At 47.8% G+C, this 17,582-nt stretch overlaps 1 protein-coding gene and 2 long non-coding RNA genes across 6 annotated transcripts in view; all 3 read left to right on the top strand.

The window, feature by feature from the left end:
- Nucleotides 1-14,379: 14,379 nt before the first annotated feature.
- Nucleotides 14,380-15,497, top strand: LOC119325919 (probable glutathione S-transferase GSTU6). Its single transcript, XM_037599643.1, has 2 exons — nucleotides 14,380-14,796; nucleotides 14,896-15,497. The coding sequence occupies exons 1-2, from the start codon at nucleotides 14,473-14,475 to the stop codon at nucleotides 15,262-15,264; spliced, it is 693 nt and encodes a 230-aa protein (XP_037455540.1). The 5' UTR covers nucleotides 14,380-14,472; the 3' UTR covers nucleotides 15,265-15,497.
- An 844-nt stretch (nucleotides 15,498-16,341) lies between these two features.
- Nucleotides 16,342-17,380, top strand: LOC119320212. Its single transcript, XR_005154856.1, has 3 exons — nucleotides 16,342-16,716; nucleotides 17,047-17,204; nucleotides 17,317-17,380. It is a non-coding gene; the product is annotated as an uncharacterized LOC119320212 (long non-coding RNA).
- An 8-nt stretch (nucleotides 17,381-17,388) lies between these two features.
- LOC119320211 overlaps nucleotides 17,389-17,582 on the top strand; it is a 7,539-nt gene continuing 7,345 nt past the window's right edge. For 3 of the 4 annotated variants that reach the window (XR_005154852.1, XR_005154854.1, XR_005154853.1), the window contains exon 1: nucleotides 17,389-17,476. This is a non-coding gene — a long non-coding RNA (uncharacterized LOC119320211). The remainder of the gene's footprint in view (nucleotides 17,477-17,582) is intronic. The other variant, XR_005154855.1, reaches the window with a different exon arrangement.

Genomic DNA, 17,582 nt, shown 5'->3' with positions numbered 1-17,582 from the left:
GATGTCTAAATAAGTTGTGAGGCTGCCTATATATAAGTCTATTTCTGTAAATTGATATCAGTTATTCTACTATCTGTAAACCAATTTAAGTCATTCTATTGTCTGCAATACAATCCACATTGCATTATCTTTCCATCTACATCTCTTACTCTCCACTAACATTGCTTCGAATTGGCTTCTTGCGCCATTGGCGCAACCGGGTCATCTAGTAAAATAAAAATAGCACCAACACCTCCAACTTTTGGCAAGACCCCAAACCTCTCAATGCAGAGTACAAAACAAGTTGGGGCCTTAAATTTTGTAGCAGTCGAAAGTCTAGGAAAATATATTTTGGTGTAATTCGCTAAAGAGAACCAAATGCCTCTCAACCATACATCGATGATTAGATGACAGACATATGGGAAACAATCCATCATACTACTACCTAGCATGGTTGTGGTAGGTCCGTAGAAAATTTCCAATCTCTTAGAGCAACTCCAATGCGACGACCCATTTGGTCCGGCCGCATCCGTTTATGTCCGCCCAGACAAAAAAGATGCCCAAGCGGACATCCATTTCCATTTTATGTTCATTCTGTTTGCGTTTGGACGCATTTTCGTTGCAAATTGGGTCAGATTTGGGTCCGAAGCGGACACAACCGGACTTATTCTGCGTCCTCCTTGTCCGAATGTCCGCTGCATCTTGAGTAAGACAAGGGCTATGGGCCGGATTAGGAATGGTTTGTTCCTTCCCTTTGGAGGTTTTGGTAACAATGGTTTTTGGTTTCTCGGCAATGGTCTGATCGACATACCCATATAGCCCTGTCCCCATGGTCTGGGAGCGAGCTTGGGCTCGCGATATAATATAGTTGGTTCTTGTGAGAGGCTCGGAGATGGTATTGTTCAGGCCGGTGGAGATAGTTTGGCTGGAGAAAGAAATAGTGGGTGTGATGGGAAGATGGGAGGCTGGATGATGCGATTGAGAAGATGGTTGCTAGATGCAGTGGAAGAGGGAGGCTTTGATTACCATGTGAAGATTGTGGAAGCATCTCAACTCTCAAATAGAGGACTCGCATTGGTTTATATTGATCTGATCGAGAGATGTCTCTGATAGGTTACAGTATTCGGCAGCCAGGCTAACCGCAGGAGGACTCCAAGGGGAGATAGAGATAAGAGATTAGCTTAAACAGAATATCACTAACTATCTGTCGTGGTTGTAAGTCTGACAGTAAGAGTAGGGGGTACGTATGAGGAGGCAAGGCCCTAGCTACGACGAGATTGTACGCACAAGTTTACGAGTTCAAGCCCCTCTCGAAGGAGGTAAAAGCTGTTGGGAACGTTGCAGAAAATAAAAATTTTCTATGCTTCACCAAGATCAATCTATGAAGTTCATCTAGCAACGAGAGATAGGAGTGCAGCTACATACCCTTGTAGATCGCGAGCGGAAGCGTTCAAGAGAACGAGGTTGAGAGAGTCGTACTTGTCTTGATCCAAATCACCGAAGGTCCTAGTGCTGAACGGACACCACCTCCGCGTTCAACACACGTACGGTTGGGGAAGACGTCTCCTCCTTCTTGATCCAGCAAGGGGGAAGGAGAGGTTGATGGAGATCCAGCAGCACGACGGCGTGATAGTGGATGCAGCAGCGATCTCGGCAGGGCTTCGCCAAGCACTACGAGAGGGAGAGGTGTTGCGGAGGGAGAGGGAGGCACCAAGAGCATGGGTGCGGCTGCCCCCTCCCCCTCTTTATATAGGGCCCCTAGGGGGGGCGCCGTCCCTAGGAGATGCAATCTCCAAGGGGGGGCGCCGGCCAGGGGGGAAACTTGCCCCCCAAGCCAGGTGGAGGCGCCCCCACCCCTAGAATTTCCAACCCTAGGCGCAGGGGGGCCCAAGGGGGAGGGGGCGCACCAGCCCACCAGGGGTTGGTTCCCCTCCCACTTCAGCCCATGGGGCCCTCCGGGATAGGTGGCCCCACCCAGTGGACCCCGGGACCCTCCCGGTGGTCCCGGTACAATACCGGTGACCCCCGAAACTTTCCCGATGGCCGAAACCTGACTTTCTATATATAATTTTTCACCTCCGGACCATTTCGGAACTCCTCGTGACGTCCGGGATCTCATGCCAGACTCCGAACAACTTTTGGGTTACTGCATACTAATATCTCTACAACCCTAGCGTCACCGAACCTTAAGTGTGTAGACCCTACGGGTTCGGGAGACACGCAGACATGACCGAGACGACTCTCCGGTCAATAACCAACAGCGGGATCTGGATACCCATGTTGGCTCCCACATGCTCCTCGATGATCTCATCGGATGAACCACGATGTCGAGGATTCATGTAACCCTGTATACAATTTCCTTTGTCAATCGGTACATTACTTGCCCGAGATTCGATCGTCGGTATCCCAATACCTCGTTCAATCTCGTTACCGGCAAGTCACTTTACTCGTACCGTAATGCATGATCCCGTGACCAAACACTTGGTCACTTTGAGCTCATTTTGATGATGCATTACCGAGTGGGCCCAGAGATACCTCTCCGTCATACGGAGTGACAAATCCCAGTCTCGATCCATGTCAACCCAACAGATACTTTCGGGGATACCCGTAGTATACCTTTATAGTCACCCAGTTACATTATGCCGTTTGGTACACCCAAAGCACTCCTACGGTATCCGGGAGTTACACGATCTCATGGTCTAAGGAAAAGATACTTGACATTGGAAAAGCTCTAGCAAACGAACTACACGATCTTGTGCTATGCTTAGGATTGGGTCTTGTCCATCACATCATTCTCTTAATGATGTGATCCCGTTATCAACGACATCCAATGTCCATAGTCAGGAAACCATGACTATCTGTTGATCAACGAGCTAGTCAACTAAAGGCTTACTAGGGACATGTTGTGGTCTCTGTATTCACACATGTATTACGATTTCCGGATAACACAATTATAGCATGAATAAAAGACAATTATCATGAACAAGGAAATATAATAATAATCATTTTATTATTGCCTCTAGGGAATATTTCCAACAGTATCCCACTTGCACTAGAGTCAATAATCTAGTTACATTGTGATGAATCGAACACCCATAGAGTTCTGGTGTTGATCATGTTTTGCTCGCGGAAGAGGTTTAGTCAACGGATCTGCGACATTCAGATCCGTATGCAGTTTGCAAATATCTATGTCTCCATCTTGAACGTTTTCACGAATGGAGTTGAAGCGACGCTTGATGTGCCTGGTCTTCTTGTGAAACATGGGCTCCTTGGCAAGGGCAATAGCTCCAGTGTTGTCACAGAAGAGAGTGATCGGCCCCGACACATTGGGTATGACTCCTAGGTCGGTGATGAACTCCTTCATCCAGATTGCTTCATGCGCTGCCTCCGAGGCTGCCATGTACTCCGCTTCACATGTAGATCCCGCCACGACGCTCTGCTTGCAACTGCACCAGCTTACTGCCCCTCCATTCAAAATATACACGTATCCGGTTTGTGACTTAGAGTCATCCAGATCTTTGTTGAAGCTAGCGTCGACGTAACCCTTTACAACAAGCTCTTCGTCACCTCCATAAACAAGAAACATATCCTTAGTCCTCTTCAGGTACTTCAGGATATTCTTGACCGCTGTCCAGTGTTCCTTGCCGGGATTACTTTGGTACCTTCCTACCAAACTTACGACGAGGTTTACATCAGGTCTGGTACACAGCATGGCATACATAATAGACCCTATGGCTGAGGCATATGGGATGACACTCATCTCTTCTATATCTTCTGCCGTGGTTGGGCATTGAGCCGAGCTCAATCTCACACCTTGCAATACATGCAAGAACCCTTTCTTGGACTGATCCATATTGAACTTCTTCAATATCTTATCAAGGTATGTGCTTTGTGAAAGACCTATGAGGCATCTCGATCTATCCCTATAGATCTTGATGCCTAATATGTAAGCAGCTTCTCCAAGGTCCTTTATTGAAAAACACTTGTTCAAGTAGGCCTTAATGCTGCCCAAAAGTTCTATATCATTTCCCATCAAAAGTATGTCATCTACATATAATATGAGAAATGCTACAGAGCTCCCACTCACTTTCTTGTAAACGCAGGCTTCTCCATAAGTCTGCATAAACCCAAACCCTTTGATCATCTCATCAAAGCGAATGTTCCAACTCCGAGATGCTTGCACCAGCCCATAAATGGATCGCTGGAGCTTGCATACCTTGTTAGCATTCTCGGGATCGACAAAACCTTCCGGCTGCATCATATACAGTTCTTCCTTAAGATAGCCGTTAAGGAATGCCGTTTTGACGTCCATTTGCCATATCTCATAATCATAGTATGCGGCAATTGCTAACATGATTCGGACGGACTTCAGCTTCGCTACGGGAGAGAAAGTCTCATCGTAGTCAACCCCTTGAACTTGCCGATAACCCTTAGCGACAAGTCGAGCTTTATAGATGGTAACATTACCATCCGCGTCCGTCTTCTTCTTAAAGATCCATTTATTTTCTATCGCTCGCCGGTCATCGGGCAAGTCTGTCAAAGTCCATACTTTGTTTTCATACATGGATTCTATCTCGGATTGAATGGCTTCAAGCCATTTGTTGGAATCTGGGCCCGCCATCGCTTCTTCATAGTTCGAAGGTTCACCGTTGTCTAACAACATGATTTCCAGGACAGGGTTGCCATACCACTCTGGTGTGGAACGTGTCCTTGTGGACCTACAAATTTCAGTAGCAACTTGATCCGAAGTACTTTGATCATTACCATTAATTTCCTCTCCAATCAGTGTAGGCACCACAGGAACATTTTCCTGAGCTGCACTACTTTCCTGTTCAAGAGGTAGTACTTCATCGAGTTCTACTTTCCTCCCACTTACTTCTTTCGAGAGAAACTCTTTCTTCAGAAAGGACCCGTTCTTGGCAACAAAGATCTTGCCTTCGGATCTAAGGTAGAAGGTATACCCAATGGTTTCCTTAGGATATCCTATGAAGACGCATTTTTCCGACTTGGGTTCGAGCTTTTCAGGTTGAAGTTTCTTAATATAAGCATCGCATCCCCAAACTTTTAGAAACGACAGCTTAGGTTTCTTCCCAAACCATAATTCATACGGTGTCGTCTCAATGGATTTAGACGGTGCCCTATTTAAAGTGAATGTAGCTGTCTCTAGAGCGTATCCCCAAAATGATAGCGATAAATCGGTAACAGACATCATAGATCGCACCATATCCAATAGAGTGCGATTACGACGTTCGGACACACCGTTATGCTGAGGTGTTCCAGGCGGCGTGAGTTGTGAAACAATTCTACATTTCCTTAAGTGCGTACCAAATTCGTGACTAAAATATTCTCCTCCACGATCTGATCGTAAAAACTTTATTTTTCGGTCACGTTGATTCTCTACCTCATTCTGAAATTCCTTGAACTTTTCAAAGGTCTCAGACTTGTGTTTCATCAAGTAGACATACCCATATCTACTTAAGTCATCAGTGAGAGTGAGAACATAACAATAGCCTCCGCGAGCCTCAACGCTCATTGGATCGCACACATCAGTATGTATGATTTCCAATAAGTTGGTTGCTCGCTCCATTGTTCCGGAGAACGGAGTCTTGGTCATTTTGCCCATGAGGCATGGTTCGCATGTGTCAAATGATTCATAATCGAGAGACTCTAAAAGCCCATCAGCATGCAGCTTCTTCATGCGCTTGACACCAATGTGACCAAGGCGGCAGTGCCACAAGTATGTGGGACTATCGTTATCAACCTTATATCTTTTGGTATTCACACTATGAATATGTGTAACATTACGTTCGAGATTCATTAAGAATAAACCATTGACCAGCGGGGAATGACCATAAAACATATCTCTCATATAAATAGAACAACCATTATTCTCAGATTTAAATGAGTATCCATCTCGCATTAAACGAGATCTAGATACAATGTTCATGCTCAAAGCTGGCACTAAATAACAACTATTGAGGTTTAAAACTAATCCCGTAGGTAAATGTAGAGGAAGCGTGCCGACGGCGATCACATCGACCTTGGAACCATTCCTGACGCGCATCGTCACCTCGTCCTTCACCAGTCTTCGCTTATTCCGCAGCTCCTGCTTTGAGTTACAAATATGAGCAACCGCACAGGTATCAAATACCCAGGAGATACTATGAGTACTGGTAAGGTACACATCAGTTACATGTATATCACATATACCTTTAGTCTTGCCGACCTTCTTGTCCGCTAAGTATTTGGGGCAATTCCGCTTCCAGTGACCCTTCCCTTTGCAATAAAAGCACTCAGTCTCAGGCTTGGGTCCATTCTTTGACTTCTTCCCGGTAACTGACTTACCAGACGCGGCAACTTCCTTGCCGTCCTTCTAGAAGTTCTTCTTACCCTTGCCTTTCTTGAACTTAGTGGTTTTATTGACCATCAACACTTGATGTTCCTTTTTGATTTCCACCTCCGCTGACTTCAGCATTGAAAATACTTTAGGAATAGTTTTCACCATCCCCTGCATATTGTAGTTCATTACAAAGCTCTTGTAGCTAGGTGGGAGTGACTGAAGGATTCTGTCAATGACCGCCTCATCCGGGAGGTTAATGTCCAGCTGGGAAAAGCGGTTGTGCAACCCAGACATTTTGAGTATGTGCTCACTGACAGAACTATTTTCCTCCATCTTACAACTATAGAACTTTTCGGAGACTTCATATCTCTCGACTCGGGCACGATCTTGAAAAACCATTTTCAGCTCCTCGAACATCTCATATGCTCTGTGTTGCTCAAAACACTTTTGGAGCCCCGGTTCTAAGCTGTAAAGCATGCCGCACTGAACGAGGGAGTAATCATCAGCACGTGACTGCCAAGCGTTCATAACGTCTTGGTTCTCTGGGATGGGTGCTTCACCTAGCGGTCCTTCTAGGACATATGCTTTCTTGGCAGCTATGAGGATGATCCTCAGGTTCCGGACCCAGTCCGTATAGTTGCTGCCATCATCTTTCAGCTTGGTTTTCTCTAGGAACGCGTTGAAGTTGAGGTTGACATGAGTGTTGGCCATTTGATCTACAAGACATTTTTTGCAAAGGTTTTTAGACTAAGTTCATGATAATTAAGTTCATCTAATCAAATTATTTAATGAACTCCCACTCAGATTAGACATCCCTCTAGTCATCTAAGTGTTACATGATCCGAGTCGACTAGGTCGTGTCCGATCATCACGTGAGACGGACTAGTCATCATCGGTGAACATCTCCATGTTGATCGTATCTTCCATACGACTCATGTACGACCTTTCGGTCTCATGTGTTCCGAGGCCATGTCTGTACATGCTAGGCTCGTCAAGTTAACCTAAGTGTTTATGCATGTGTAAATTTGTCTTACACCCGTTGTATGTGAACGTTGGAATCTATCACACCCGATCATCACGTGGTGCTTCGAAACAACGAACTTTCGCAACGGCGCACAGTTAGGGGGAACACTTTCTTGAAATTATTATGAGGGATCATCTTATTTACTACCTTCGTTCTAAGTAAACAAGATGCAAAAACATGATAAACATCACATGCAATCAAATAGTGACATGATATGGCCAATATCATATAGCTCCTTTGATCTCCATCTTCGGGGTGCCATGATCATCTTCGGCACCGGCATGACACCATGATCTCCATCATCGTGTCTCCATGAAGTTGCTTGCCAACTATTACTTCTACTACTATGGCTAACGGTTTAGCAATAAAGTAAAGTAATTACATGGCGTTTGATCATTGACACGCAGGTCATACAATAATTAAGACAACTCCTATGGCTCCTGCCGGTTGTCATACTCATCGACATGCAAGTCGTGATTCCTATTACAAGAACATGATCTCATACATCACATATATATCATTCATCACAACTTTTGGCCATATCACATCACAAGGCATATGCTGCAAAAACAAGTTAGACGTCCTCTAATTGTTGTTGCATGTTTTACGTGGCTGCAATAGGGTTCTAGCAAAAACGTTTTCTTACCTACGTGAAAGCCACAATGTGATATGCCAATTTCTATTTACCCTTCATAAGGACCCTTTTCATCGAATCCGCTCCAACTAAAGTGGGAGAGACAGACACCCGCTAGCCACCTTATGCAACTAGTGCATGTCAGTCGGTGGAACCTGTCTCATGTAAGCGTACGTGTAAGGTCGGTCCGGGACGCTTCATCCCACGATGCCGCCGAAGCAAAATAAGACTAGTAGTGGCAAGAAAATTAACAACATCTACTCCCACAACAAATTTGTATTATACTCGTGCAAAGAAACTACGCATAGACCTAGCTCTGATACCACTGTTGGGGAACGTTGCAGAAAATAAAAAATTTCTATGCTTCACCAAGATCAATCTATGGAGTTCATCTAGCAACGAGAGAGAGGAGTGCATCTACATACCCTTGTAGATCGCGAGCAGAAGCGTTCAAGAGAACGGGGTTGAGGGAGTCGTACTCGTCATGATCCAAATCACCGAAGGTCCTAGTGCTGAACGGACAGCACCTCTGCGTTCAACACACATACTGTTGGGAAAGACGTCTCCTCCTTATTGATCCAGCAAGGGGGAAGGAGAGGTTGATGGAGATCCAGCAGCACGACGGCGTGGTGGTGGATGCAGCAGCGATCTTGGCAGGGCTTCGCCAAGCACTACGAGAGGGAGAGGTGTTGTGGAGGGAGAGGGAGGCGCCAAGAGCACGGGTGCGGCTGCCCTCCCTCCCCCCTCTTTATATAGCGCCCCTAGGGGGGGCGCCGGCCCTAGGAGATGCAATCTCCAAGGGGGGCGGCGGCCAGGGGGGAAACTTGCCCCCTAAGGGGGGGGGCGCAACAGCCCACCAGGGGCTGGTTCCCCTCCCACTTCAGCCCATGGGGCCCTCTGGGATAGGTGGCCCCACCCGGTGGACCCCCGGGACCCTTCCGGTGGTCCCGGTACAATACCAGTGACCCTCAAAACTTTCCTGATGGCCGAAACCTGACTTCCTATATATAATTCTTTACCTCCGGACCATTCTGGAACTCCTCGTGACGTCCGGGATCTCATCCGGGACTCCGAACAACTTTCGCATACTAATATCTCTACAACCCTAGCGTCACCGAACCTTAAGTGTGTAGACCCTACGGGTTCGGAAGACATGCAGACATGACCGAGACGACTCTCCGGTCAATAACCAACAGCGGGATCTAGATACCCATATTGGCTCCCACATGCTCCTCGATGTTCTCATCGGATGAACCACGATGTCGAGGATTCAAGTAACCCCGTGTACAATTCCCTTTGTCAATCGGTATGTTACTTGCCCGAGATTCGATCGTCGGTATCCCAATACCTCGTTCAATATCGTTACCGGCAAGTCACTTTATTCGTACCGTAATGCATGATCCCGTGACCAAACACTTGGTCACTTTGAGCTCATTATGATGATGCATTACCGAGTGGGCCCAGAGATACCTCTCCGTCATACGGAGTGACAAATCCCAGTGTCGATCTGTGTCAACCCAACAGATACTTTTGGGGATACCCGTAGTATACCTTTATAGTCACCCAGTTACGTTGTGACGTTTGGTACACCCAAAGCACTCCTACGGTATCCGGGAGTTACACGATCTCATGGTCTAAGGAAAAGATACTTGACATTGTAAAAGCTCTAGCAAACAAACTACACGATCTTGTGCTATGCTTAGGATTGGGTCTGGTCCATCACATCATTCTCCTAATGATGTGATCCCGTTATCAACGACATCCAATGTCCATAGTCAGGAAACCATGACTATCTGTTGATCAACGAGCTAGTCAACTAGAGGCTTACTAGGGACATGTTGTGGTCTATGTATTCACACATGCATTACGATTTCCGGATAACACAATTATAGCATGAATAAAAGACAATTATCATGAACAAGGAAATATAATAATAATCATTTTATTATTGCCTCTAGGGCATATTTCCAATAAAAGCCCTATGTCTCGGTGCCCTGAGGCGGTCGACTGGAATATGGGTGTGTGTTACAAGGGGTGCGAACCCTTGTCCCAGAGGAGGGGGGTGGCTTGTATAGAGTGCGCCAGGACCCCATGCGTCCTCCGTTACAGGGGTTCAATGTACATTAAGACAGAGCATTACTGGTAACGCCAGCTATAAAGTGCTATTAATGATCTTTAAGACTACAGAGTGAACGCCTGACCGTTGCCATCCTGAGTGACTCTAGGTCTTCTGTACTCCGAGTGGTTTCCTGTATGGTCAAATGACTCCATACAGGTCGAGTGAAATTGGGGTATCCGGGTGAGGTGACTGGTCGAGTGGATTGCACTCGACGGCTTCAGTCAGTACTTCTTGCTATACTTTGAATGTCCTTGACTCTAGGGTAGTGACCTTGGGTAGGGCGTATAGGTCAGACCTATGACCCTATCATAGGTTCATGGCATCGTCATTAGCCCCTGAATGGATTGAGGTCCGATAGCGAGTTGAAGTTGACCTTGACTTGACTCTTATGCTTCATAGGCATTCTTGTTGAGCTCGAGGTTCATGCTGAAACTTCGACTTCATTTCAGTCGCCTTGATCGATTCAGAGGTCGTCGAGTGAACTTATGCTGGCAATCTTCGAGTGTTGATATGGTGTGAAATCTTCGGCACGATTGGTTACTGCGGTTCCCGGATCTCACGGGATCCGAAAATTTGGGGAAGCGCGCGAGGTGGAGCGCGCCGCAGTAAACGGGACGGATAGACATGGGCGCCTCGATTTCTATGCCACCTTTTTCGCCACGTATTCGGTGCATGACTATTGCGGGATTTGACAGGATCGCTCGGGCCCACTCGTCAGCCACTCGGAAGTAGGCCCATAAAAGGTGTCAAGGCCGATGCATTTGCACAGTGCACTCCCATTCCCCTTCTTCTTCCTCTGCTTCTCCACCGCGTCCTCTTTCGCCCTTGACGCCGTCGCTCCGCCCATGCGCAGCCTGCCACAGTGGTGAAGGATAAGACGGCGGCACTGGAGTGCGCGAAGAAAGCGACGACGACAGCGAAGGGCAAGAAAACGAGTCGGGGATCATCGTCAAGGTCTGGGATGCCGCCTGGTTGGATCCAGGGGGACTGGATCCGATCCACGCTCCGGCCAGAGGATCTGGAAGATCTGGCCTCCATGGGCTTGATTGCCGACGGGACTTCGAGGCTGCCGGGGGACGAGATAGAGCCTCAGTCGCGGGCGGGTGAGTGCGTCCTCCTTGCCACCCATGTCGACCGTGGGTTCTCCCTTGCCCCGCATCCTTTCTTACGGGGTTTTCAGAACTTTTTCGGTGCTCAGCTTCACCATTTCTCTCCCAACACCATCACATACCTTGCTGCATTCGTTTCTATGTGCGAAAACTTCTTGGGCTGTAGACCGCACTGGGGTCTCTTCAAACATATTTTCATAGTTCGTTCCCAAACCGTGAAGAAGGAAAATCCGACTGACGAGAGGATGCATGTGATTCAAATGTGCGGGGGTTTAGGGATTCAAATGAGGAAGAGGAGCACTTTTCCCCCTTTGACCCTTCCTGAGTCGGTTAGGGGCTGGCAGTTGACCTTGTTCTACTGCCAGACATTCCGACCCCCGGTCAGTCGACCGATCTTCCTCCCTTTACCCTAGATCGAGTCCAGCAACCTTGTTCACTGATTGTGACCAAAGCGGAGAGAGTAGAGACAAACATGTTAGTCGAGAGGGTAGTTCAGTTGGTCCGTCAGGGCGTAACTGACATGGATTTATTGGAAGTGTTTCTCAGTCGATGCATCCAGCTGCTACAAGCCCGTGATCATTCGATGTGGATGTACTTGGGCTCCAATGACACCGCTCGGGTCCACCCAGAGGAGGTCCCCGACGAGATGGTGGCCCTGTGGCTGAAGAGCATTACCGAAAACAAAGATAACCCTAGGGGGGCCAGGAAAGTCGATCCATTCGACACTGACAACCAGCCGGACAAGGTCCGATCCTTATTACCGAGTGTACTTCATTCTGTCTTGCAACCGTCTTTGAATATGACTGATGTTTGATTAACTTCTTGCCTTGCAGGTCTATACTAAGATGTATTCGATGTCGAACAGGGAGCAAGCCCAGGAGCAAGTCCAGGAGGAAGCAGATAGCGCAGAGGAGAGCGCCGACTGGCAATCTTCTGATGATGATGATGAGGAAGAGAGTGATGAGTCAGACGACTAAGAAGAGGAGGTCGACTCACCACCTCGCACAGAGCGCCGATCCAAGCAGTCTCATGATCCAGCGGGTGGCCGCAACAAGGCTGTGGCTCCGAGCACGCAAGTGCATAAGCGCACACGGACCGGAGCCGTCAGAAAAGGTCACCAAGCAGCCCAAGGTTGCCCCTTCAAAGCCTCAGAAGACCTTGCCCAGGATCAAGATGGACGTTCCCGTCGCTTCTGCGTGACTGTTCTGTCTCTGTGTTCTCCTACTGACTCATACTTCTGCTATGACCGAGTGGGCTATGAATTTTTCAGTGCTGCAACTTCCGGGACTTCCATGGATATTGACAAGGCTTAAGATGATGAGGAGACTGAAGATGCGGCTACTTCCAAAGCTGGTACGATCCTGTAATCTTGTGCTTGTTTTGTCGACTGAATTGCTGGTCAATTGAGCCTCTATGGTTGCATTTTGTGTAGCCCCACGGGACGTCATTAAACTTCCAGACGACGATGAAGAAGCGCCTTAGAAGAATACAGGAAGGAGGGGCAGGGCTTCGAGCGGGAGGACGGTTGTAGGCCAGGAGCCTCAGTCGACATCGGCACCAGAGATGGTGGTCCAGTGATTCGGAGATCCGACTCGGGCCACTGTTTCTTTTGCCAATCTTGTGTCGACTGACCGTCCCTCGGCGTCGATTGCTCAAGTCTCTGCTTCTCCTACACAGCTCCATGCTTTAGATCCTGTGATTGCTCTGACTGTACTGCCATCGTCGCTCTTTGCTGCACATCACACTCCAAATGACCCGGCGGGTGCCGCCAAGGAAGCCATACTCCAAGCAAACGTTATGATGGAGCAGATGAAGGTGGTGCACGAGGCCAGCCAGGCTGCCCACAACGCCAGCTCTGCTCTGCATGTTAATGTCAAGGTCAGTTGATTTCGGACTGATCTCTCAATTTGATCCCGAAGACCGCCGTCGGATGTTTGATTCGACGGGGGTCTTTGTCGAATGTCACTTCATTGTTCTTTCACTCGGTTGAATAGCTTGTTTCGAGTGGAATCCAGACCAGCGGGGGCACGTAGAGTGCACCAACTAGGTGTAGTCCCGGAGACCACGGTCGACTGCTGGTAGTCGGCTGTGGTCTTTGAATCCCTCTATTTTTTTGCATACTCATGCTTGGCAGACCATGCTGAGTGGTAAACTGGACCAGTGGGGGCACGCCAAGTGCATCCACTTGGCGTAGTCCGCGAGACTACTGTTGAATATTTTGATTCAGCGGTAGTCTTAGAACACTTTTTTCGCTGAGATTAACCTTTGTTTCTGTAGACTGACGTGCCTTGTTTGCTGACCGCAGAAATCTTGTGAGCTCGGGGCCCGGTTTGCTGAGTTGGAGAAGAAACAGATCAGCCTCAACCTTGATCTGGAGCTGGCCAAGAAGAATCTTCGGAAGGTTTGGATTGAGCGAAATCGACGAAAAGCAACAAAAAAAAGGCAACCGTTGAATAGGTGGTCTCTTTAAATTATGTCATTGAAATTTTAAGGTTTTGTCTGCCCTAATTATTGCACATCTAAGCGAGTCAATTAAACTAGAAAGAAAGGAAAAAGACAAAAGAAATGCTTGCATGAGTCTTAGATAAAATCAATGACATAGTACTAAGATGTGCAATCCTTAGAGCACATCTAGATGTGCTTTAGCAGAACTGAAATTTTAATTCAGATACAACCTCCACATTTAGTGACAAATGAGGCGAATTTTATTGTAAATACTCTCTCCATCGGGAGATACTTGGCGAAGAAATGATTGTTTCTGAACGTATTTTAGTTCTAAATATATTTATTTTATATCTATTTTTATGACAAGTAATTCCGAACGAGGGTAGCTACGGTATTTTTAATCATCTGCTCGCAGCAAAGTCGAAAAATTGACATCTGGATGGACGGTGTGCTGACGGAAGGGCTTGCGCGATGGGAGGCAGCAGCAGGTGGTGCATAAAAAATACTAGTAATTAAGACAGGCTCATCTCCAGTCAAGCATGATTGAAGGAAACTGATTTTTAGTAAAAGTTTTAAAAATTCATAGCCGGACTAGTAGACACATGCTCATATGCTCATCGCCCAGGCATCACGGATGACACTGTGCTCGAAGTAGCATCAGGGATGACGCATACATATGTTGTCCATAGACACTATATAAACAGTTTATCCACCTGTGAAACATCCATCGAAAATAAGCACAAGCACAAGCAGCTAAAGCAATCTCAGTGGTCTTCAAAACACACACACACACACAAAAAACATCGATCGAGGTAGTTAGAGATGGCCGGACGAGATGACCTGAAGCTGCTCGGCACATGGCCAAGCCCGTTTGTTACCAGGGTGAAGCTGGCACTCGCCCTGAAGGGCCTGAGCTACGAGGACGTGGAGGAGGACCTGTACAAGAAGAGCGAGCTTCTCCTCAAGTCCAACCCGGTGCACAAGAAGATACCAGTGCTCATCCACAACGGCGCCCCGGTCTGCGAGTCCATGATCATTCTGCAGTACATCGACGAAGTGTTCGCCGGCACCGGCCCGTCCCTTCTCCCAGCGGACCCCTACGAGCGCGCCATTGCTCGCTTCTGGATGGCCTACGTTGACGACAAGGTTTAAATTATCTTCACTTACTTGAACTACTTGTCTCCGTTCCTTTACTTTTAGATATCCAACGAGCAACTTTGACCATTATTTTTCTCCGTGTTTCAGCTGGTAGCCCCATGGAGGCAGTGGTTGAGGGGCAAGACAGAGGAGGAGAAATCCGAGGGAAAGAAGCAGGCGTTCGCGGCGGTGGAGATTCTTGAAGGGGCCCTGAGGGAATGCTCCAAGGGAGGGGGCTTCTTCGGCGGCGACGGCCTCGGGCTCGTCGACGTTGCGCTGGGAGGCGTTCTGTCGTGGATGAAGGTGACCGAGGTGTTGTCCGGTGACAAGATCTTCGATGCCGCCAAGACCCCGCTCCTGGCCGCATGGGTGGAGCGCTTCAGCGAGCTCGACGCGGCCAAGGTGGCCCTGCCAGACGTGGGCAGGCTGCTTGAGTTCGCCAAGGCACGAGAGGCTGCCGCTGCACCGTCTAACTGAGCCAGCACACATCCAGAATAACTAAAATTTGCTATTTTTAAATGTTGTTTGTTTGGCTGCTTGATGTAATAATGTAGCAGTAACTCATGTCATCCATTTATTCAGTATTGATTATGTCCTTGAGTTTTTAATATTTTGCTTTTGTGTGGAGTTCCCAAATTTTATAATGCGTGCATGTATTAGCTGAGGTTCTCTTTCTGATTCAAGAGATGAGTTCGACAGTTTTTTTAATCTACCAGCAAAATGCTTACAAATTGAACTTTATGGTAAATTTGGTCTGAATTTATATATATTCATTCATCGTTGTGATACTTGAGCTAGACCAAGTAAAGGAGAAATAGTCAATATTTCTTCGCACCTTTGCTATGGAAATGCAGATATATTTGAGTGACCGTTTGTTGATCAATCATGCTGTTGTAGTTCATAAGAAGTTTCAAAAGAGGCACGCAAAACCCCTCAGATTAGCCTCAATCCAGCAAAAATGATTTCTTGAAAGACTTCTCAATCGAGGTAATTTGGTCAGCCACCTCAAAAATTGAATATATAAACCCTCCTAGAATATCCGCCATTCCAGCATCCTCGCACTTTCAAATTCATCCTGTATGTTCGGTTCGCACTGCTGTCCATTGACATCGTACTTTTTATCGCCGTGGTAAACATCTGGAGCTCGTTCTTTTGAACGCCGCAGAATCGGGCTAGAGCGACTGATGCATGGGCCAACTTTGCGCGCGGGCCAGCCTGGCAGCGACATGGTGTGTGCGTGGCTGTGTCCGGGTGAAAGCGGGGGCGATCGATGGTGGGTTGCCAGTGGCGTTCGTGGGTTGGCAGGGCGTTTTTTTACCGTCCTCGTTTGCACCCAGTGGCGGCGCCTCCGCTCCAGCCGTGGTGGGCCCATCTGTCATTCTCGTGGGTGCGCGGCTCAGAGAGAGCAGCGAGCGAGCGGGTGGCCTAGAGAGCGGGCACGAGACAAAAGAAAAGGAGAAGCGGCAGCGAGAGAAAAGAGGAAAAGCAGTCAGACCTAGCCCGCGCCCCCGTAGCCGCCTCCTCTCCTGCCGCCGCCGCCTTGGCATTGTTCGCCTCCTCTCCTGCCGCCGCCACCGCCTTGGCCTCGGCGCCCGTGCTCTCCCGGCGCCCGTCGGCCTCGATCCGGCCTCAGCAGGAGGAGCTCGGCCTCGAGACTCGGCAGGAGGAGCTCGCCCTCGAGTAGGACTCAACAGGAGGAGGGGAGCAGCAGCTGCGCCCCATGCTCTCTCGCCACCCTCGAGGTGAAGGTAACGGATGAAATCCCATGGACGAGCTCGAGCTGGAAGGACGCGGACGGCAGCGACTTGGACCAACATCGTCCTGCCGGTGCCTTGCCGGTGAGCGCCACGCATGGTGCAGCAGGCGGCAGGCACGACTTTGGGAGCTGCGCATCGAGCGACGACTACTGCATCTGCCGCCAGCACCAAGGTGAGCTTCCTCTTTCCGTGCGGCCACCTCCCCTGGCACCGATTTGTTGGTGAGGTGTTCCATGGTGAGGTATGAAGAGACGATGTCCCATCTTCTGCATAAAAATAGTTTTTCTTTCCTCATGTGATTATTTTGGGATCTAGCTCTATGTAACCACTTTTCTAGATTAACTTCACAAAATGGCGGCAGCAGTTAGTTGAATGGTTGAAGTAGTAGTCAATTTGGTTCATATGCTTTGAATAAAATTGTGTTCATAGATCATGTTATGCACTTTGAATGAAATTGTGTTCAGTATACCAAGGATATTAAGAATTCGATTCATAAATGCAGCCAAGATGTAGAGCGGTGGTCGACGGCGGCAACCTGCTCCCAAGTTGCAAGTGATGTTGCCAGATAGCAGTATACCAAGGGTTCTAAGAATTTGATTCATAAATGTAGCCAAGATGCAGCGCGGTGGTCGACGGCGGCGGCCTGCTCCCAAGTTGCAGGTGAGAAAGTGATGCGGCAGTTGTTGGTTTGCATACATATTGATCTATTCTGTGAATATTTTGTGAGGTATCCTGATTGGCATATCACAGGTTGCTAATGCTGTTCAAACAGGTGCGTGCATGGACATCTTCATGATTACTGATTATAAGATCTTCATGATTACTGATTATAAGTGAACACACATATCTTCTCTCGAGGTTCTGAGTGTTGAGAGTGGTTGCTCATTGTTTCTGTATTCAAATACTGATGAATCAACACTTCCAAAAGATATGTAAGTTCAGTCATCATCTCTGACTCTGTGCTGTGTAATTTTTTTTATTCAGCAGTCCAACTGCATCTCAACAACTAAAATACAGTATATCATAAAGTGTTTCATC

This window comes from Triticum dicoccoides, chromosome 6B (assembly GCF_002162155.2).
Source record: "Triticum dicoccoides isolate Atlit2015 ecotype Zavitan chromosome 6B, WEW_v2.0, whole genome shotgun sequence".
NCBI lineage: Eukaryota > Viridiplantae > Streptophyta > Magnoliopsida > Poales > Poaceae > Triticum > Triticum dicoccoides.
This window is presented reverse-complemented; position numbering and strand designations above follow the sequence as displayed.

Excerpts from the sequence above, each read along its gene's own strand:
- LOC119325919 (XM_037599643.1), top strand. The coding sequence starts at position 14,473 with ATGGCCGGACGAGATGACCTGAAGCTGCTCGGCACATGGCCAAGCCCG. Across the intron at positions 14,797-14,895 it reads TGGCCTACGTTGACGACAAG|CTGGTAGCCCCATGGAGGCA; the intron begins GTTTAAATTATC and ends TCCGTGTTTCAG.